This window comes from Hermetia illucens, chromosome 2 (assembly GCF_905115235.1).
Source record: "Hermetia illucens chromosome 2, iHerIll2.2.curated.20191125, whole genome shotgun sequence".
Lineage (NCBI taxonomy): Eukaryota > Metazoa > Arthropoda > Insecta > Diptera > Stratiomyidae > Hermetia > Hermetia illucens.
Genome location: NC_051850.1, coordinates 38,328,671 through 38,352,044, shown reverse-complemented (window position 1 = coordinate 38,352,044; position 23,374 = coordinate 38,328,671). Strand labels below are relative to the sequence as shown.

Here is a 23,374-nt window from a genome sequence, read left to right as displayed (position 1 = left end):
AATGTACATTTTCATAGAAACTGGGAAAATTCAAAGTGGAAAGTTTTGCGAAATTCCAACGTCTAAGGATCAGCGCCCACAACGCAGGTGGTCCACAGCATTGGTGCTTTTTGGCAATATTTGCATAAATTTATTTATGTTTCTGACAGGATAGTTGGTTTTATTGCTGCCAGACAACAAACACTTGTATATCAGCTAATGTTAATTTGCTGTCACCAATTCGGTGGTAATGTTTCGAAAGGACTCATCTGAAGTAGTCGTGCGCAAGGATAAATATGGAAGCGATGTACGTACAGATGTGACACCCTTGGGAACCATTTATTTTGCATAACAGCCATCAAATAAGAAAGCACTCGTTCAGGTTATGTCCACGTTTTCTTTATTGTTCTTTGGGATGGAAAAACAACCTCTTGCAAGCAATATGGGCGAAATAATGAATTTTAGGCTCACGTTGAATACATTTACATATGTACGCATAATTTGATTAATTATTATTTGGGATAGAGTTGCTTTGTCACGTCCTTTTATAGGCTTTTAGGAGGTCTGTTAAAATATACGATGATTTTTGGGAACAATATAACATGGTGGTAAAATCTAAGATAAAAGTACGTAAAAGTATGTATTACCCTCAGCATAATATCTTCTATTCATTCCCCTAACAAAAGAATAGGATCTATAACAGCAGCACAAATATTAAAAAAAAATAATGAGCAAACCTGGAATATTTTACCCATAATAAATTGGATAATTTTCATTAACAACAACTGTGTAGGATAACAAACATTATACAATATCTAGCTTTAGTTGAATGAAAGAAGATTAATAGATTTTTCGACTCTACTCATATATGCCTAATAAACTTGATAACGAAGAAAGTGCGGATTTCCCTCTCTAAATAAATTATCGATTTTGCAGTGAAATCGGTGTGAGGAAGGAGGGACTGCCAATTCGGGGCTAAGAACATAATTCCTAGATAATTGCTAGCAAGAGATTGGGAGATGAGACACACATATAACTCTTTCCTTTCACTATATAACCCACTTGTACTTTTTTTAGACCGTCCTCCGCACCCACTCTTATCTTTCTTTGTCTACTTTATTGACAGGACCTATCTGGATCTACGAAAGACCAGCCAAGAACTGACTAGTCTTCTACGAGCGGGCGAACCTGTATGCTTCATTCGTCACGCAAAACCATCAGAAATGATTCCTTCTTTATTGTTTTAACAAAGCTGGCCTGGCCTGGCTTTATCCTAAACGGTTCATCCAATCTGTCTTCAGCCTGTGTGAGTTTGCAAATATTAGCGGACGAATGCATTTAACTGGGCGGTATTCCTTTTGATCTTTTACGCGCTTGGTTTTAAAGGTTTAGTTAGAAAGATCTCTTGGGAAACCATGGAGAAACTTGAAAACCTGAAACTAAGCAAAAATAAAACTCTAAGCGAAAGTGAGATCACCTTGCTAAAGACTAAGTGCTCATGACAAGCTCTTTGACCGCAGTTGGTCTAAATGGAGAGGATCTTCTAGAACATACTACTGCAAACAATTGTATTATAATTGGAAGCAAAAATAGTCTTATGGCGATCCAATCTCTCCAATTGGAAGGTCGGTCGGAATTTTAACGCTTGTCAGAAGGCGGTAATGCCTTAGATATAATTACTTTTTGTTGGGGTATAGCACGTTAACCGCACCTACGTGCCATCGTTGGTGGTTACCTGAAATGCGCTTCAGCTCGAGGTGCCTGCACTCCTCCTTTAATGCTCTGCGCCAAGTGGCGTTGCATGACGAATACCTTAATAGGTTACCATAACAGAGTCAAATTGATCTTGGTGCTGAGATAGTTGCGTTCCCAGATTTTAGAGAATCTAGTGCTATTAATGCATGGGGCAACATTCAGTTCAGTGCCATCGCCCGCCGAAACTAGGTGAAATTGATCGACACCTTCGATGCTCCGCCCATTAATGCAGATAGGGAGATTGCGATAACCCGTCAGACTGAAAACCCTGGTTTTGGAGGTCTTTATATTCAGTTTAACTCTTTGACTTTTTTTTCAAATCCAGAGCCATTTTTCCAAGGTGCATGACTCGGGGAGTGAGTAGAACAGAAGACATCAGCGTAGTCGAGATGTTCGAGGAAAGATGTCACCTCCTCCCGACAAGGCAGTACGAAAAACGCCACCGATAACAAAAACAATGAATATCGGTGACTGCCGGATTCTGTTTTGGACGTCGCCATCCTCCGAGATTTTACCTCGATGCAGCATGTGACATTTTGCGCCATTATGTGCCCCTCTGATAGTGACCATTAGTTTCTCTGGAATGATCCTCCTACGAAGAACACTCTAGATGCATTCTCTGTTCCCGCTATCGAAAGCTTTCTCGAAATCGATGAAGAGCAGGTGTAGGGTACTGTTCCAAAATGATCCGTAGGATGTCGATGTGGTCAATGCGGAAGGATCCAGAGCAGAAACCAGTCTACCCTCTGTCAATCAAGCTTTCGAGATGTTCGTTGATGTGTTCCAAATTATTTTAGTTGTTATCTTTGCGCCGGCAGGGAGCAGTTCATATCCGCATGTTACGGTAAGTAGCCATTTCACCCACAAGTGGAGGAACGTCACCGAATGTGATACGAGTAAGAACCGTAGCGAAGTGTTCTTTCAACCTCTTCAGTTGTTCGTCATCGTGGATGAGAAGTCCACCATTAACGTGCTTCGCAGGACCATCGAAAGATTTGTGACAACATGCAAGCTCTTTCGTGATGCGGTATGCAATTCTGAAATCATTGCGACCTGCGGCATCTTTCGCTTGCCGATCAGCATATTAGCAAATTTTCTCTTGTCACTACGCCAAATTTCTCAAGATTTTCCTCATTATCGGAGTTGAAGCGCGCCACGACCGCCATCACTCGCTGCGGTCATTAAAGCCTTCAATCCCTTCCGTTCATCGATCCGCTTCCATGATTCCCCAGTCGGCCAGATCCCTTCTGGACGCGACCGATGACCTCTGTAGTACCCAAGAAAACGTTTTTGATGGCAGCCCAATACTCATCGATATAGACATATCTGCCGCTAGATCAACAAGATAGCTCTCCTACTGCCGAACGACAGCTGGATCATACAAGCGGTCGATGTTGAACTTGGGGGGTCGTAGCTCCCCAACCCTGCGAGAAGCGGTGGATGCAATACATAAGCGGTCTTTCGAGGCCGATATCAGCAACTTTCTTAATACGCACATCCAGGAGACCACTCCTAAATTTGCTGCTGATCCCTAAGTGATCAATCTGATTGCTCGTACGGGGATGGTCAGTTGCAACCCAGCTGTCCTTATGACGGGGCGGTGCAAATTGCAGAACTCCACGAAACTCGCACCATTACCGTTGTAGTCGCCAAGACCGGGTTTCGCTATTACATGTCCGAGCAAGGTGTTGTCAGATTCCACCTAGGTATTCAAATCACCCATCACGATCACAATGTCACCTCTAAGAAGACCCCCCGCAACTTCATTTAATAGGTCGTAGAAAGCATCCTTCTTCACTACATCAGAAGTCTCCGTTGGTGCGTAATATTGTACAATTGTGGTGCTCCTTGACCTGGACCGGATGTCGGAAATCGGCTCTCAGGTCAACAGTGCGCGCTTGGCAGTAGCCGTCAGAAATAACCCGACACATGATTCGCGTCTGCTCCTATTTGGCTTTCCAAAGTACACAAGCACATTTCCATTAGCATGGCAGGCGGGAGTGTAGTAGTCTCCAAAGTCTTATATCGTTGGAATTCCCGCTCAAGTTTCAGAAAGCGAACACTTTTGACAACTTAATCGATGTGAAAATCGAGAAACTTCTTTTCAAGGAGCCCAGTTCCCATTGGTAATCTTCCTATTACATTGGATCACCCCCATATGCACTTGATATCCCAAATTTTTTCGACATGAATTTTAATTCCCTTTATATAGTTAGCGGTCTTGAGAATGACGTCTTCTGTGTTGTATCTATTGGACTTGTTTGGTTCTCCGGGGACCCAACAAACTAATAGGGAGGGCGCAGATACGACTTACGATGACTTCTATATGCAAGTGTGCTCCTCTGCTGCTTATGTAGGAACTTAGGTAGGAGCTACCGTGTGAATCCGCTACCGATAAGGGGAAACAGTAAGACTTAGGGTAAAATTTTCCTCCTTACAAAGAAAGTGGCAAAATATTCCAGATCTTCTGGGTCCACCTTTGAAAAGAAGGCTCCTACAGAGTTTTTGTTGCTTAATCCATGTGCTTTTGTGACGATTGCCATATTACTATTATTTCTGAGGATATTACCGGACTATTGGACTGGAGTGGTTTTTAAAATCAATATCCTGCGAAAAAACAGGACTCGATTCCCGCGATACTGAAGCATCCGTTCCCGTAAGGTTTAGTTAAATTGAAGTTGGTGTAGAAGTGTGGGGCCTTGTCAATTTTCATTCTATCGAAAACGTAGTCAAATGTCCTGAAACCAGTGGTTAGTCCCACTAAATTGACTGAGGATGAAGGCGACAGGTGAAGGTTTTATAGCTAATGGTTTCCATTACTGTGAGAAGCACTTTCCAAAAAAGTGGAGGAGGCTCATTGGCGAAGGCAAAAATCACATGAAAAGTGGTGAGCCCTAGATACCTTGTAAGAAAAGCTGCTTTGGTAACTTAGTTATCGTGACTTAGACACGACTACAGTGGCGAAGGAGGCGTAGTCAAAAATGTTTGTAATTACCCATCTATACAATCTGCGAGTCTCCCTAGAGTCCAGGTGGCAGCAGAGCCTAAATGCAATGCTCTGGTTTCCAGCTGCATTGCGACCGTTGTGGTTCCTAAAGGTTAGACAGGACTGATCTATGCTAGCGTTCTCTCTCTACTGTTATATGGGAGTAGCACATGGAAAGTGAACCCCACTGTTTCTCAAAAGCTCCAAGCTTTCGAAAATACATGTCTGCTTCGTATCATGGTAATACGCTGGCGGGAAACTATCTCAGCTGATCAGCTTGGTCGGCGCACAGGCTTCGCACTCGTACACACTGTGATCGGAAGACGGTGGTAGCAGTGGATGGGTCACAGGTTGAGGAGGGGCAATAATTAAATTGCGGGCTATGCCATGCAGTGGAATCCACCTTTCCAGGATGGCCAACAAGTGGGTCGCTCCAAGAGCACTTGGCGCAGAGCAGTAGAGGACAAGTACGAGCATCTCAGAAGTCTTGGGGGAGTTGAAGGGCATTTCAGTTCCCTACAATCTATTGGCCTTAGTACCAAGTTATAACGTCTCATGGAAAAGTTCTATCAAGAAGACCTTGAGAAGAGACAAACCCGCCTTCTCACATACTTTACTTATATCAAAGGACAGGGAGATGACTTACTTTTTGTTGTTTCTAGCCAGTCTATATAGAGAACCGCAATGGTTGATAAATGAGGTGGCCGACCTGTGCCTTCTGTAAGCAAAGCGGTTATCTGAGAGGCAGCGATGAACCTCCAGCTTTCAACATAGCATTTATCAACTTGGAAAGACGTTTAAAAGAGAAATGAGTCGAACATTATTATTATTATTATGGGGGAAGGAGGGGAGGGGGAGAGTTGATGGTTTTGTGGTATTTAGGGCTATTCGCGTATCACTGCGGAGGTCTTAATTTAAGTTTGATGTAGCTTTACGCTTCCAGAAAAACCACTTTCACAAGAATGTTGAGACAATATGTGTAGGTGCATGTTATCCTATCTGCCCCTAGTATTGACTATGCTTTGTATTTGTATAGTGCCGAGCGACAGGATGGGCAGCTGCGAACCTACAAAGCAAATATTTCAAAGCGTGATAAGACAACATGAAACCCCAAAATGTATCTCATAGATTCGAGAAAAAGATCTTTGAGGTCAGCGGTCACCGCAAGTATCCTATGTGCACCCTATCGAAAAAATTATGGCCACCGATGTGGTATACACTGCCTATATTTCCCCATACTAACCTCATTATAGGTTGTTCCGTAGAATCCTATATGATATCCAAAAAATTAATTTCCTTCTCGCAGGGCTCTAAGAGAAATAATCGTGAACGACCAGAGTCTTGTTTGTTTCGAATGAATTTCATTTACTTCTTTTCAAATTCAAAGCATTACTGCTTTTAGCAGGATGCCTGCTATCTGGAACTTGGGATTCCTATCAGTCTGTCAGCCTCATGTCTTTTTAGAAGCAGCTGAATCTGAAAAACTTAACATAAACAGTAAATAATATGATATTGGATCGATTTTAAGAAGATATAAATTGATCCCTCAGTCTTCCTGTCATATATATATTCACAAACAAGAAATATGTTTACCAATTATTCACTTCCAATCGTCCAGGTACACCTAACCGCGTTCGAAAGAGTGACCAAATAGGAGGACGTGGGCCGTTCGTTAGTCAGAATAGTTCAGTAACGGAGGCACCGAGTGATGAAGTTGAAGCAGAGCAAGAAGCTGACGAAGATCCGGAGCCTGCACGAGTTACCACGTAAGTTCCTAGTGCCACTTTTTCCGATAATTTTAATTTAATAATTTATTTGTATCTATTGCTTTATATTTACTATTTAAATTATTCTGCAGACTAACGGAAGCACATCGAAACGCAATACGAGCCATACGAAAAATCAAATACTTCGTAGCACGACGAAAATTCCAACAAGCACGTAAACCTTATGACGTACGTGATGTGATAGAACAATACTCGCAAGGACATTTGAATATGATGGTCCGGATTAAGGTAATTTGAATGGATTATGTGAAATTATGATTATTGTTAATCGCGATGAATTAGAAATACGCCAAGATATTGAATAAAAGGAGTTGAGTGGATTGCCTTTGGGATAAATAGCCATTGTTGCTGCATTTGCTCCTTTCTTCAACTGTTCTGCTTCGTTCACCTGGACATAGCAAATCCAGAAATAGATCCCTCTCTTTTTTAAACTTTTGACCTACCCAAAACTTGTTTCTCCTGCTAATCAATTTCCAATCCGCGTTTAAAGTTTCAATAATGCGACTCGAGGCACATTTTCCTTCAAACGAGCAAACAAAAGCTGTAATTGCTAAAACATGTTCTCAAGTTCCTATAGCCGATTTGCAGATTGTTTTCGGTTTGACAAAAATACTAACCCTGATGGTAAAAGGAATGTTCCCATACTTTCCTTTTTAAATCTTTCTTGAGTAAGTATAGATTATAAACCTGAGCTCTCTGAAGTCAACAACTGACAAGAAGTGCGTAGTGACTCTATAATTATGTAACCGGGACTCAACGAAGAGAGACTTTGAACGAATCGCTCAGACTATTTAGTTCGTCCCTACAATAACTCGGAGAGTGGAATCGTTGACTCCTAGGTTTTCATTTGGTTTATTTTTTTCTTTTTTTTCAATATTTGTCCCGGTCAGATCCGGGGTCGGCTCATCTTGATATATCACGTCATTTTGCTCTGTCAAAGGCCCGCTCTGGATGCAGTTGCGAGCCTTTCAAATCATCATCCAGCGTATCAAGCCACCATTGTTTCGGCCGGTCTTTTGATCGTCTCTTTCCACCGACTACGATATTCAGACTAATCGAGCTTACTTTTGCTTCAGAGTCTAATCAGACTCTCTCATCAAGAACGGTCTACGACAAAGGGATGCCCTATCATGCGTCCTCTTTACCGAGGCCCTGGAGAAAGTGATCCGTGATGCTGCGGTAAATGCGAGGAGTACGATCCTCTTTAAGTCCACCCAAATACTGGCCTATGCTGACTATATTGACATCATGGTAAGAACGACCCTAGACGTACAAACTGCCTTCATCCAGATCGAGCAGGCGGCGATTGGCGCGAGATCTTGGGCTGCACATCAATGAATGCAAGACAAAGTATATGATGGCAATGTCAGCACCGAAAACCAACCAACCGACAACATCAAACCGCACTGGTCAAACGGGAAGAATAAAGGTATGAGAATACAACTTTAATACCGTTGATCATTTCTCCTATCTAAGATCGAAAATCACAACCGATAACAGAGCCTATTTCAGCTTAAAAAAACTGTTCCGCTCGAAACGTCTCACCATAGGGTCAAAGCTCTTACTGTACAAGACAATGATCTTGCCAGTCCTCATGTATTCCTCGGAGACTTAGCAAGAAGAATTGCGAACTCTTGGCCGAACGATGGATGGACGATTTCGTAGTCTACATAACGACGAAATCTATGAGCGATACCATGATCGTCAGATTGTGAATAAAATCCGGCTCAATAGGTTACGGTGGGCTGATCACTTAATCCGTATGGATGAGGATAATCCACCCGGAAAGTCTATAAGGACAATATCTATGGTAGAAAAAGAAGACGAGGGAGACCCTGTCTAAGATGGAGCGATGTCGTAGGTCAGGACCCCAGACAGCTTTTAGGGATATCGAATTGGTGGACCTCGGCGCAAAACCGGGATGTCTAGATGTCTGGATGTCTTATTAAGGCAGGCCTAGACCGGATATCGATTGTTGCGCCGTTGATGATGATGTTGATAAAGTTGTTAGTTGCACAGTTTCTGTCAAAGTAATGCTGCCTTTATAGAATACCTGCATTTATCCATCGTTACTTTTGTCTAGTTCTTAATTTAGTTACAACACCTAAGGGATTTGTTATCGTGATGGGATCTCGGATGCCAGTCGACTCATTTGTGATGAGTACCTGAGTCAAATCAGGGTAATAATCTTGCGCACCCGAAGCAATGTGGATCGCATTGCGGTCCACATTGCTTCCTACAGTGCTCTGTTGTGTGCCGTTACGGTCTTGAATAAAGTGCTCTAACACACTTCAAGGACCTGAGGGGGGGGGATTGTAGCGCCAACGATTATCATACTATTATAATACCAATTATCTTTTTTATGGAAGGAGGTGGAAATCTTAAAAGGACTCTGCTGCACGAGATAATAGCAGTGTGTTGGATTCTCGCCCACTAAAACCGTCCGTATCCCCGCGGGACCACCGTGAAGTATTATTTCGGTTTAAACCAGCATGATTAAGTCACGCCTCCGTCGCCCTTTCGGACCCCGATTCAGTTCCTGCAACATTTCGTGTATCACAGTTACTGTTACATTTACCACGCTCCAATTTGTTTCCCACCTAAGCATCTCCTCCACGAGATTATGGGCCCAGATAACAACGTTGAGAGCGTAATTTAACCTCTCTTTTCTAATCGCGAATTTCAGACAATAGAGCATAACATGCTCCGGCTCCTCGGGTGTAGCAGCGCATTCGGGACAGTCTAGAGACTCGCCCAAACTGAAGCGATGCAAGTACTTCCTGTATCCATTTCCTCCCGTAGGGAACTATGTTAGGTGGTAATATAATTCTCCGTTTTGTCGCTCAAACCATCTCTCAATACACGGGATCAGGGTATGAGGATAGCGGCCTTTTTCGGAAGTGTGGCTTTTCGGAAGTCCGCAGTCTCAGTGGCCTTTTCATTCGCTAGAAGATCTTAGAGAATCGTCCCTATGATGGCGCATACTCCCTCATTCGCAACACACCATCAGCGCGATTACGGGACATGCCGAACTCTCCCTTCTCTGGTTTACCATGTGGTTCAATGCTCACATCCAGGCAGGAGTCGTATATAACAGGATAGATTTCACCAACCCTGCATTAAGCAGCCGGCGACTAGATTCCGGCTCTTCAATATTAGGCACCAAGCTTGAAACTAGCATTTGCTGCCTTTTCGCACACATGTAATGAACTTAATAGGAATAAGAAGATCAGACGATCATCCTAAGTGGCCGAAAATGACCAAGAGGCAGAGCTATCCCAAAAATCTAAAAAAGTTAGCAAAATTGACCGTAAAGGGCCGCCCACAAAAATTGAAGCTCCACCAAAGTGGTCGGTCGACACGTTCTTGCACACCTCCGTGCCAGCCAGGCTCGGGAATGTGGGGGTGGGTCCTTTGAGCTCTTTGATCCCTCACGCGTCATTATTACAAAATTAACGTGATGCGTAGGCACGCATTGGATTACAAAAAAGACAATAAGCGGAGGAATTCGCCACGGCCTAACGAATAAAAACCAGAACGCGAGCTAAAATTGAAAAACAAAAAAAAGGGCTCGACCGCGTGCGTGGAGCCGTAAGTCTCCGGACTCGAGTGCCGCAATCAAGAAGGAAGATCCACGAGGATCACAATCCCGATCATCGCTTCTTCTGCCTCAGATTGTGATTGAGGCGCGGCCCCTGAGGTTCCCAATAAGTTTATTACAAATAGCGCCCAATGTGGGGCCCAACATTTCCGGGATTCAGGCCTATTTTTTATTTGCAGATCTTCTGAATGAAGTGGAACATAGCCTATTCCAGCTCACAACTTTGTTTGGTAGTGTCTGATAGAGAATCAATAGATTCTCAACAGTGTTCCCGGCTAGGCTCCACGTACACTTGCCTTCACATTTCTAGTTATAGGTTTCACGCCTTTTTTCCAGGAAGCAAGTGTTTCTAAGCCTCAATTTCCTTTCTCACCTTGTAACGTAGAGTTTTCTGTCCTATCCTTGGTAGAATTCCATGAGAGCCAGTCTTTTGTTGTGTTTGCCTTTGAGACTTAACCTCTCGTAGGTGATTGCCTAACAGAAGTCTCTGGATCTACCGGCCTTTGCGGCTATAAGCTAAAAGGTATTGCCGTCCGAGCTTCTGAGGAGTGTCCTTCCCTACCTTTATGTGAAACGGCTCCCTTCTTCAGAATTTGAAAAAAATTAGATATTCTTTCTTCTTCGTAGGGATGAAGTGACGGGTGAGATGAATCCTTGATGGAATACGGAGGTAGTCGGCTATATGCTGTGCCGTTCCGTCCTCAATGATTCATCTTCACTTTGTTCTCTGACTTCAGATAAGGAAGATTGAATTCTCGCGATCCCTTTCTGTTTGTTTTTTGTTTTGATTTAATACTCTGCGACGGGGAGCAACTCGATTGTTGTCTCTTCTTGAACAAGCACTGTGTGTGGAAGTTTTTTTGCACACAGGTGAAACAATTTTTGAGGTTGGGATAGCATTTTGATCATCCGAGAGTTTTGCGGGTATTAATTAAAAGAGTTGACAATTTAGGGAAAGAGGAGTCCTCGTAATACATCATTTTTTTTCTTTATTCTTTTCTCGAATGTTTGATAAAGTTGCAATCTTTGCGGGCGGACCTTCACCTTTTTAGATTTTTGGGATGGCTCTGCCCTCTAAGTCGTTTTTGGCCACTTAGGTCTGAGTTCATTAAGTTCATTACATAGTTCAGGTGCCCCTTGAAGCTCAAATTAGTATAAATCATTACTTCCAGGTATCTAATGATCGATTTTGAAACCAGGTCGTAATTACCAACTAGGATTTTGACAGTATTGTTTTTCGTGCGCCTTCGTCTTATCGTCCACCAGGACCTGTTCAATCATTTGAAACCATGCTTGGTTGGCATGATTGGCCTCACTTTAATGCCTCCTTTGGCACGCGAAGACACAGCAGAGGCCCCAATACAGAACTTTGTGGAATATCTGCTGACACAACATATACTTTTGGCCCGTCATCTGTCTCGTACCAAAGAAGAGAGGAAACTCTCGATTATCCGAACTAAATAAGCAGGGACCTATACTGCCGTCACCCTCCAGCTCGACGAACGGATGCAAGCTGTTGTATATTACCCTTTCCAACATCTTCCATATAGTGCCTAAAAACCGATAAGGCTATCTGAAGAGGATGCACCAGGTGGTTCTTCGAGGTTCAGTGGCGGAACCAACCAGTAGCTTGTCCACTGAGCGGTAAATACTCCTTCCAACAGGCATGATTCAGACGTGCGTATCAACAACTTGGACCTGATTTTAGCACCCAACTTCAGTGCTTTGTTGGAAATCCCAGCCAATCCCGCCTTATTATCCCCAATTCGTCCACAGATCTCTCATAGATCTTCCTCGGACACCCCGGGGATTGAGAAGACGTCTTGTTGGCTGAGGTCCACTTTCTTCCTGTTGTAGGAAAAGAATTGCGATTATTTCGGATAAGAGTCTTGGATACGTGATATGGAGTGATTTTTCCCTACGAATCTTCTTCATTACAATCTTGTAAACAGTGCCCCGCCGGGTTCGTATTGGCTTCAAGGCATAGCTGCTTGTAGCAATTTTGCTTACTTTCCCATTTAGCTTTCTTAAGACACCTTGAACGACACGGTACTCATTTTCTGTCTGTCGATGTTCTGGCTTTCCGCTTGTCCTTTGGGAAAGCCATCTCGCTCGCAGATTCGTTGATCTCCACAGTAAATTTCCTGGTTCCAGCAGTAGTTTGCTTTTCCTACCGTGGTGGAATCTTCTTCGCGGCATTGTAGAGTCTCATGCCTCAGTTACCTTTCGTACCTCCTTCTAAAGCTGCCAGGAATATCTCTTCCTCGAAAGGTCCAGCCCGACCAGCCTGCTATCCTGGGTGTTCCACTTCAATTTCTCATTCAACTGTTGCCTCCTTCATTTCTGATGTCGAGAATGATGGCCTGTCATCACTATAGATATAGTGTTCACTTACCCGCTAGACCATTCCTACCACCATAGTGCCTAGATATATACTGAAGTAAGTGTTGATCGACGGTCGATCCTAGGAGCCTCGGAAAGCGGGTAGTACAATGTCCAGCTCCGTGAAGGTTTCAAGAAGAATTTGGGCTCTTCTGGTCGCCAGTCAACTTCCCCAGTCCAAAGATCACGCGTTGAATTCGGCCGCGATATAATTTTGGAACTGTGTTTTTTAGCCTCCAGCACCAAGCCGTCTAGCATCTCTTCATATTGCGCTAATGTTGCACTAGAGATGAGTCTTTCACTCACGTAGCACTACGGTAATTTCGGTAAGGCTTGGTGATTTCCACCACGTCCACATTCAACCTTGGAATGGTTTGCAAGGGCAAATCTTGAGCTGCCTCGCAATGATTGAGATTGATTTATATCAACCTCATTTAGTCCTGCGATTCAGCTCCAAGGGCTAAGTAAGGTTGATACAAATCAATCTCTTGTGAGGCAGTTCAAGACTTGGTCTCGCAAACCAAACCTTCTAAATTTCAATCATATTTTTAAATCCAAATTCATGAGTGCCTGCAATCATTAATTTATACAACTGACAAAGTGGCTTCTGCCAAAGTAATGCTGCCTTTCTAGAATATCTCTATTGTGTACGACATCCCTCGTTACTCTTGTCCAGTTATTAATTTAATTATAACACCAAATAACTAGCAGCAGAAGTGCAATAATAGCCTCTTACCGCAATTCATGTAGACCATTATCATTAGTACCAAATATAACAAGATTACTATCTCTAAACAAGCATTCAAGGGCAATTACTATAAAATGAATGGCTCCTATCGGCAATTCCTGACCAGATGTAGGACAGCAAAACCACTCAACATGATATCTGGATGATTCCCAACCAATAATAATAATGAGTTACATACAAAATGTTTATTCTGATTGAGAGCAATTTAGTTTTAAGGTTTCAATTAGAAATTAGCATTAATTTAAACTGTGGTTTGGTGTTATTTGAATTGAGTTATATTTTTTCGATTTCGCAGGAGCTTCAACGGAGACTAGACCAAACGCTTGGTAAACCAGGAAGTTACTTGGCCGGAATAGATCGTGTAGGAAATGTAAAACCAATGACGGTTGGTGCTCGCCTCTACAGAGTCGAGCAACAACTATCTGTAATGGATAAAAAGTTGGATCACATCATGCACGCTCTTAATGGAATTACAATGCAACGAACAATAGCGAGTGCTGTAAGCACAAGCAATCTAACGGCCGCATTAAATTGTAATCCTCAACAAGGACAATTGCAATATCACCCTCAACCACAAAACACACAACAGCCCGTGCAACAACAGCAGCAACCATCATTGGGCCCAGAAAGTGCACAATCATCCTTGCAATTACCCTCTGTTAGCCCAACACCAACCGCATCTCCGTCACCAATGAAATGTTTAGAAGACGACGTCTAGGGTTTATTTATTATTCCTTATATGTTATAAGGACTACTCTAGGAGGTTAGAAAGTACCACTTAAGTTACATCACCACACGGATATGTTCGAGAATGGGGATGAAAGGGTTGGAAACTATGTTAGTGTTCCAACGGCAAAGCAGAAAAATAAATTGGCAAATGGAATTGAAAAACTGCAAGATGTTTCGGATTAAGGACATATGACCACTTTGTACAGCAAATGTAACTAATGGATCAAGTATTACACAAAAATATACTATTTGTATCTAATACAACTTCATTACGCTTAAAACTAATTTTTAGGTGAAATGCACAAATCATAGAGAGATTACGATTTAGTTCTTAGATCAAAGGTTCATTTCTTAAATGATTTAGATAATTCTAGCCAGTTGTTTTGTTAATTGATATAAATGAAGAATATTTATGAAACTAAGGCAGCACAAATTTTATATGATTTAATTTTCCGTTCTATCCCAGTTGGCATCTACTTACAATAGAAATTTACTGTACAAATGGGTGAAATGTGCCCCTTTTTCGTTCAACGAACAAAATATTGAACAAAAAAGATTTTAGCTGCAATGCAATTGCAAAAAGAGAAAAAACGATGAAATTTTGTAAATAAATTTCGAATTAATCAATTACTGTAAATATGAAGCACGCTTAAGATTTGATATCAACCAAAATTCTCCTCCTATTACGAATTAGAATCCTTACGATCATAAAGTATATAAACTAAAAACAAAATCTTAGAATGCTAATTTAGTACAATCAATAGTATTTAAGGAAGAAAGACGCAGGCTACAAGTGAACATATATAAATTAAATATAAACAAGAACAGTATCCATCTGTGAGTAAAAATTTTTCAATTTTAAACTTTAATCCGTGATAGTTTAATAGAATGAAATAAATAAATGTTAGATAATTTATTTATGTAGAGATCTCATTCCATTCTAATGGAAAAAGATATAAAAACTAATAACAAATCATAAAACGCTGAATCATCATATCGTGAAAGCAATACTTTTAAAAATAACCAACTTTCTTTGAATTTAGAATTATTTCCAAAAAGTAACTTACTAATTGGTTCTTCATCCCTTCCTAAATATGTTTGAGCTCATTTCCTTAAAGAAGTATCTAGCGAGAACGAATAGTTAAGATAGTAGGGAAAATAAAAGAAAACAGCATAAACAGTCAAGATTTCATCTAACTTATCAATAAAGGACAATAGAGAGCAAAGCCGTTGATTTTCAAAACCTAAATTAATAGCAAAATTAATATGATGAAATCTACACTAAAGAAAGACAATCATTAATTTTTCTTATCTATTATTTTTAAAATATTTTGTTATTTATATTATTTGACTACAAAAACAACTGTTTAAATCACGCAAACATTTCCGACAAGATTTAAAAGGAAATTAATGTTAAATAAGAAGTAACACTCAAGATTCATTATTAATTTTGATTAATGCTAAAACCAATCATCATTCTAAAACGATTACAATCTGATGGAATGGTAGCCACACCATAAGATTCCCTTTTCCTTCTTGAAGATAACAAAGATTCCTTCATGGGGGTGGATTTCTGTGTAGTGGGGTAAAATTGAAATGAATTTTCCACTTAATATAAGATATATCATCTATAATAGCAAATCTATCTGCAATATCTTTTTGGAATCAACTTATTTTTGTAGAGGGAGTGAATGTGTTTATGCGACTTCATCGTGATCGGAACACTAGCCTGGAACCGTTTGACACATTACTTCGGGCTAAACCTACCTACTCTGCGAGGGCCTTCAAGTCAGGGAGTTCTTTCCACCAACGGAAAGGAAGTCGATGAAGAGAATTCGTTAAATCACATAAACTGCTGCGATCCGATCCCTTTTACAGCCAAAATTATTTGTGAGAAGAAATCCCACATCCCTCTCTGTTTACGCTCATTAAATTACCTCTGACCATATTGTCCGAAGAGACTTGTCTTGGGCCTGCATAGGGCATCTAATTGGCGTCGTCTACTACTCTATTGCGCAACACACATTTGGGGGATCACGCCTTACTGCCCTTGTACATAAGAAACCTAAAACATTCATGCCCACTTAAAAGTTGGATAAGGAAATAATCTCCAATGAGGGCCATATTTCCTGCAAGAAGACACCCACCACCTTGCTAAGAGCATCAGCCCATGCCACTGCACCATAGAACAGAACAAACTGCATCACTCTTATGGGAAGGCGTCTCCTACCAAAGGTAGGGTCTCCAACCAGGCAGTAGGCGGCTTAAGTCCAAGACTCTTGGTGCAGCCTCGTCCCCCCCTGTTTTGATTGGCTCGGAAAGCTCATTTTTGAGTCGAGCATCAATCAAAGGTACTTAACCGTTGGTTTTGACGCTTTAAATGTCTCACCCAGCGTCTCGGTAAGTACCCCAACTTTGTTTGCGTATTCGAGCAGAGAGACATTCTTCTGACATGGTCAATATTAGTAGACCATAGTAGGAAGCATTCCAGATTCAATATCCGCTAAAGGTACCCGGATACTTAAAAAGAATCTTACAGTACGTCTTTCATATCTACCCAACTTACGGAATTGAAGGAATTTCGAATATTAACGGCCTACCCTCGCAGGATGTATCTCGTCAAAGAGTCTACTCCTAATGCGCTTTTCGAGCCTTTCGGTTGTTCCAAGCATGCAGGGTCGTCAGTATGAAGGCAGCCGCCAAGGGTCTTCTTTGCGTTCGTTGATCAGCACTAGCCCGCCTACCTTTCAGCAACGCACAAGGAAAAATACCCTCAATCAGGGAAACGTCCAACGTGCTGAGCAGTAGGTCGGGCCAATGGTGGAATACTAGTCTGTGTACCTCTGCGGATACCTTCGGGTCTTAACGTCTTCTTATATTTCAAAGAAAGAACCGCCTCCTCCAGTTCTTTCATGGTAACAAGAAGGAATCCTTGGTCCCTTTTACGCTGCTGACATTAAATAAAATCGACTGCGTAGGAAACGATACCCGTGCAATACACTCCATCTATTATTATAGATATACAATTGGATCAGAGCCTTGAAGTGTGTTAGAGAACTTCATTCAAGATCATCACGGTACACTACAGAGCACTGTAGGAGGGAATGTGGTCAGCATTGCACTCGCCCGGGATTATTACTCTGATTTAACTCAGGTACTCATTCGCAGCAGAGTCGACTGGTATCCGACATCCAATCCCGACAACAAATTTCTCTGCCACCAGTGAGATTTGAACCGTGGTCAGCATTAAATGGACAAGGTTACCACAGAGCACTAACCAGTTGATAACCACACTCCCATCCTCCTCTTCGATTAGCCCCTACCAGCTTGGCTTTCATTAATTGCGCTGCGGAGTGTCCTCCTTCTACCGATTATTTTTTGTTTTAAAAACAAAATTATTCCTTTAAGTCAGTGAGTTATTTAAAGATAGTCAGTACACAAGCCATCTCTACTTAATATTCTCCTAATTGTTTGGACGTTGCGCCGAATGACAGAGTTTATTACATTCCTTCCTCAGCTTCCTCCCTCAACACATAGAAGGCTTAACAAAATTAAGTTTCCCATGTTTCCCTTGTTCGTAACTAAACCTACTACAGTATATGAAGCACCTCGTCCAATTCCTAAAGAATAATCCAAAGTGCTTGAGCTTATTCCAAGAACATCTTCGACGAGTCTCCAAATGTTCACCTTCGCGACGTTCGACATGCAGGCAAAACGCCGGACTAGCATATACCATGACCAAGTGACAATCCATCGGTCTCAACTGTGACTTCGACAAAAGCGTCATGTCGAGAATGCTTCCTTTGAAACCGGAAACTGCAAAGTTGTCGTGAATCCGGTGTTTAAAATTTTGAGTCCCGACCTCGCCGCATTTCCAGGATCCATTTTCCTCTAGAGTCTGGATAAAGTATACTCCAATCAAATGGCCTGGCAAGGAAAACTCCTTCAACGAGGATCCACCCTCGGTATCGAAGACAGTGCTATTCAGAGCATCAAACCCACTTCGAAAATCTGGCAAAATCTCATTAAGTGTTAGCTAGAAGTTGAAAAACGTTGTCTCTAAACATTGAATCCACCTAGCCTTTGGCTCGAAACTGAAGCCAATCGTCATCCCAATGCCAGAAGACAGAGGTACCTGTTGAGTCAAAATACTATGAAGCTGGTTCTTTGTTTCGATAGTACTCGTTGATTAGTGCTAGGTTAGCTTTCATCTTTACCGCAAACTGCGCTAGCAATTCATGAACGGTTACACTCCAATGCAAGTATGCTTGTAAGATGTGAAGAATGCCTGACATCGCTTCAAATCTGCATTATGCACAATGGTTTCACGAGACTTCTCTTTGTTTTTCGCTTAGTACCCTGTATGCACGCATCTAGATATGCTGTCCTTCTGTTAGATTGCCAGCGGGTAATAAACGCGTAATCATAGTCTAAACACTAAATAAACCAGTTGCAAATACACTACACAACCAGTTCTGATTTTCCTGCTAATAAGAAATTTCCTGACATATTCTTTTTCATCACAGCGAGTATTTGGTCAAGAGGATTCGCTTTTCCTGGATTTTCTGTTGCTGTTCATGTCTGCCTATAGAAAAAAATACCATCGAGTGGCTCTTCCAGTTGGGACAGAGGCAGTCAATTGGACCCCCCTCTGAACTTCTTTCCGGAGCAACAACACTGCAGAATACTGAAGTTCATTACATGCCAAGAAGTTTTGCAGGGGTTTTTAACCCTTAATAGACTCTTTGCTAAGTGCAGCGGCGGACAAAACATTTTCATGTGCTCAAATTCAGTTCGGTTTTGCCGTCAATCCCCGTTCTTTGGTCGATCTGTTAAGAATCATAAAGTAAGACTGAAGTCATTGGGAGAACAATCAACTTCTTACGATTGATGGGGATATCCTTAGTTGAAAAATAAAAGATATTTCTTGTTTTGGTTAAAAGTTTGAATGGTGCACCATTCACAACATTTCCGCAACGACTTGTTCCCTCCTTCACAGTACGTATCATATTTGCGGAAAACAATAAGAACTGCAAGCTGAATCTGATATCACTGTTTATTAAAGGGTGTGTCACTATAACAAATTAGACCGGAAACCAAAAGAGGGGCGAAAACGGCTACGGTTTCGTACCAGGGCAGAAGTAATTCATCAGACGCTGCCTCACCTCTGCCCTGGAAGCAGCGTGACTGAAGCGGCTTTTGAACTTTGGGTGTTAAACTCAAAAAGAGGACTGCATGGACCATAAAAAGTGAGAGTAAGTTTCTTTCCATTTGGCCCGGTCCGACATCAAGTAGATGCGGAATTATGACTCCGCAATCCCTAAACAAAAAAATTTAGACCGTAACATTTGAAATCCCATCAATAACAAGAAGGTTTTCCAGAAAAATCAAATAAGAAAAGGATAAGAAAAATATCGACTCGGGTGTGGGCTTAATCATGCAAATCGAATTTCCTTAACCATTTTGCCTGTATAAATATATTATAAAAAAGGATCCTCTTAAAATCCTATGTAGCTCATAAAGCATTAACCACATCCAAGTGCCACCGCTCTCGATTGCTAGCAATATGCTTCATTTGACTCCGGTCTTCCCGAGAGACTTGCATTTTTCCTTTAATGCTTTGGTCCACTTAGCTCAGAGACATTTCGCTCGTCGATCAGCTTTCATCCGAATAGTTCGTTCTCTTGCATGGCATAACCCTCAATGGGGTTGTCACCCTTTCTGGATGTGTGACCTATCCGCTTTCGTTTTCTGATCAACAGGCTCCTAGGTGTCTGGCCATTACGCTGATCAAGTTCTTCATTAGGCATTTTCTTAGGTTACAATATCGCGATCACACGGCACAGACATGGGTTGATGATAGCTTGGAGATTCCGTTCAGCTGGTCGACGACTTCATCCATGCTCGAGAAAAAGACACTTTTAATTTAGACCAATGCCCTTCAAGTGGTAAGCAGCAAGAAAGTTATTCCGCTGCAGGAACGACGATCAGATCGCGGAGAACGCCTGAATTGATTTTGGAGAAACCGTCGTTTTGTCTCATTGCGAACAGATCTGATAGTTTACGATGATCCCTTTCTAAGGTCGATATTACTCCCCCTTTGGTTGGGTATATTCAAAAGAGTCAAGTCAATTTTTGATCGCAATGTGCTCGATTTGATTAGATATTCGTTTGCAGTCAGTTGATATCCAACTGACTTTCTAACAGACTCTGGACTCGAACAGTGCACCATCACTGATGAGACGGTGAAAGCTACAAAACCTACCCCCTCCCATTTTATGTATGGAGATGGTACTGTAATAGCCCACCTCACACAATCACATTGTCATCTTTAGAAGCTTCTTCTTCTATTCTATAGCAGAAATCTCGGTATGTGTATAGCACCACACAGCTGTAATATTTCTTAACCTTGATCTGAATGTTGCAGGAAAAATCCTGGCAAAGACCACCTTCTAGGTCAAGAAAGCGTATCTCCGGTTAGTCACCGACAACATTCCATATCATCCCATCAGGTTTTCCAGTATACAAAAGCGCAACGCTGCAAAAAGAGGAGGAATGCTCTACAAACTCACACTATTGGTGTAAGTCCTAAATACCCAGGAGGCAATTTTCAAGTTGCTAGCCTACAAACCTCTACCCCTTTTGCAATAAGCAAGCTATACTTCGAATATGTTCTTAAATCCTGACTCAATGAGTACAATTGTTATCATTTCCCTAACGGACATTTGAAAAATGATTCCGCTCCTTCGAATAAACATGGGTCCTGATTTTAGCGCATCATCAAGCTGCTAACAGTCCTCCATGGACAACCATATGCATAACATTTTTTGTGATTTTCTTTCCTCGAAGATTCGATTTTAACACGGAAGGGTGAGCAGTTATTTACTCCGCTCGAGGTAATGGGGGCTCAAAGACTCGTTTAAATTTTGTGACTCGACATGTTTCCACGGACATATATTACATATATATGATGTTTATAGCTAAAACGTTTCCCTGCTGGAACCGGTTAGGGTAGTAGCTACTAACGGCTCTATCCAGATCAGAAGCAACTTGTTAGATGCTACCTCACTTCTGCTCTCGCAGTACCAACATACAATAGATGCGGACTATATTGCATAAAAACCGCGAGGTTGACGCCAAGTTTGACCGAAGCAAAGTTGGTTTTAGGTGAAGGAAGTCCTGAGTCCACAACAATTTGAAGACGAAGTGGACCAATTGGTTTGGTATCTGGCACAGAATTCATTGTAGGTTCTTGGAAAAACTGCAGATCAAAAAACTAACATTTCCTCATTTAAACCAACCAAGAACATGGACCTAATTTTTAATTTATTTATTTATTAACGTGCCTTTATTATTGGTGGAACATATACGTCATCATCATCAACGTCAATCAACTGCGTAGGGCTGACATAGCATGTAACTTCAGATGTCGTGGAGACTTGATTGAATCATCCCCACCCACACAAATTAGATAACCCGATCACCACAGCCTTTTCAACCGAATCATTGTATTGCTAAAAAATGTCGTCTTTATTTAAGCTAGGAGGTCGTACATCCTTCTGTTGGGGACCAAAAATTCTTCGGAGGTTTCTTATTTAAAGCGCATCTAAGAATTTTTCTTCCTAAGAACTCAAGTTTTCAAGAAATACATGATGACTCTGGAGATCATTGTCTGCCAAAGGTTAATATATCGGTTGTCCACAAAGTTTTCGCACAAATCAAAGACAGAATTCAGCAGATAAGTTTATAAAAACCTTTAATTATTTAATCTAATATATAATTGCCTCCATTAGATACGACTTCCCTCCATCTATCGGGCAACTTCAAAATCCCCCCTCTATAAAACTCTTCCCCCTTCCCCTCAAAGTACGTGCGAAGTGCACTTTGGAGGTCAGCTTCAGAAGTCATTTTTTTACCATCCAGAAAATGTTGGAGGGACCTGAACAAATGGTAATCAGAAGGAGCAAGGTCGGGACTATACGCAGGATGACTCAAAACTTCCCAGCCAAGCTCACTCAATTTTCGCTGAGTAGTTAAAGATGTATGCGGCCGGGCGTTATCATGATGAAAGACAATATTTCGCCTGTTGACCAATGCTGGTCGTTTCGAACGTAGCTGGGTGTTTAATCTGTCGAGCTGCTCGCAGTACTTATCGGCGGTAATGGTCTCGTTTGGTCCCAAAAGCTCGTAGTGTATGGGGCCACGAACGTCCCACCATATACTGAGCATTCGCTTCTGCTGATGAATAGACGGCTTTGCTACCGATGGACCCGGTTGATCTCGATGAGTGTAGGCTCGTTTCTTCGCTACGTTTTCGTACACAATCCATTTCTCATCGCCAGTTACCAATCGATTCAAAAAAGGGTCGTTTTCGTTCCGTAAAAGGTTAGCGGAGCAAATTCTCACTCTATCGGCCAGATTTCGCTCAGTCAGTTCGTGCGGTACCCACTTTGTGCTCTTCAAAACATATCCAAGACGCGTAATGGCTACTGCTACTCCTGATTTTGATACACCGAGATCCTCTGCAAGCACACGTGTCGAAAGAAAAGGATTCGCTTCCAGTTTGTTGCGCAGGATATCGTCGTCAATCGTATAGGGTCTTCCTGAGCGAGGTTCATCTTCAAGTGTCAGGTCTCCGCTGTAGAATTTTTCGAACCAATCGTAAACTGTCCTGCGCTTTACCTTTCCTTCACCGAATACCTTCGACAAATTTTCAATCGCCTTCGGCACCTTCGTCCCCATTTGAAACTCGTACAAAATGCAATGACGAAAATGTACTTTGTCGAATTCCATGTTTATCCTTGAATATCCTTCACAACACTGATCCTTCAAGGATAATTTACCATGCATTTTATAGTTAGGACTCTGACCTTTCCATTGGGATATCACATGTTGTACCTGCTGTTTTGGTTTGTCTGCTAATTGCTTTTTAATTGTCACATTAATATTTGTGCGAAAACTTTGTGGACAACCTGGATCTCTGATCGTAATGGATGGTACTCGAGAGTGACCCTGCTCTTTTATCGGACAGATAGTGCCCCGCTGCCAATCATTAGCCATTGACTGGTTGTCCTACGCCTTGATATAAATCGACGAACTGCTTGGTGTAGTTGGTTCCCAGCTCGGCTGCAATTTCATCGGCTCCCGGTGACTTGTGGCTCTTAAGCCGATTGATTGGACATGTTTTATTTTTCTGTAGTTTTCAATTGACTTGACCTCCAACTCGCCGATATTGTGGTTGTCAAGCAGGTCACCAAAATATTCAACACATCGCTCCAATTTCAGCGAGATGAGTATCGAAGTGTATATGATTCAAGCTCTTGATTTATTGGTAAAACTTTCGCGCCTGGTGCGTGTTTCCTGTACTTTTCGAGTTCACAGTCCTGTTTTTTCACCAGGCAAAATGA

At 41.8% G+C, this 23,374-nt stretch overlaps 1 protein-coding gene across 3 annotated transcripts in view; it reads left to right on the top strand.

Annotated features, from left to right (window-relative positions):
- Nucleotides 1–21,776, top strand: part of LOC119648386 (potassium voltage-gated channel subfamily KQT member 1-like) — a 592,778-nt gene extending 571,002 nt beyond the window's left edge. For all 3 annotated transcript variants that reach the window (XM_038050125.1, XM_038050124.1, XM_038050123.1), the window contains 3 exons: nucleotides 6,339–6,486; nucleotides 6,579–6,735; nucleotides 13,534–21,776. In XM_038050125.1, coding sequence (XP_037906053.1) covers nucleotides 6,339–6,486; nucleotides 6,579–6,735; nucleotides 13,534–13,956 — 728 coding nt within the window. In that variant the 3' untranslated portion in view covers nucleotides 13,957–21,776. The remainder of the gene's footprint in view (nucleotides 1–6,338; nucleotides 6,487–6,578; nucleotides 6,736–13,533) is intronic.
- The last annotated feature ends 1,598 nt before the right edge of the window (nucleotides 21,777–23,374 follow it).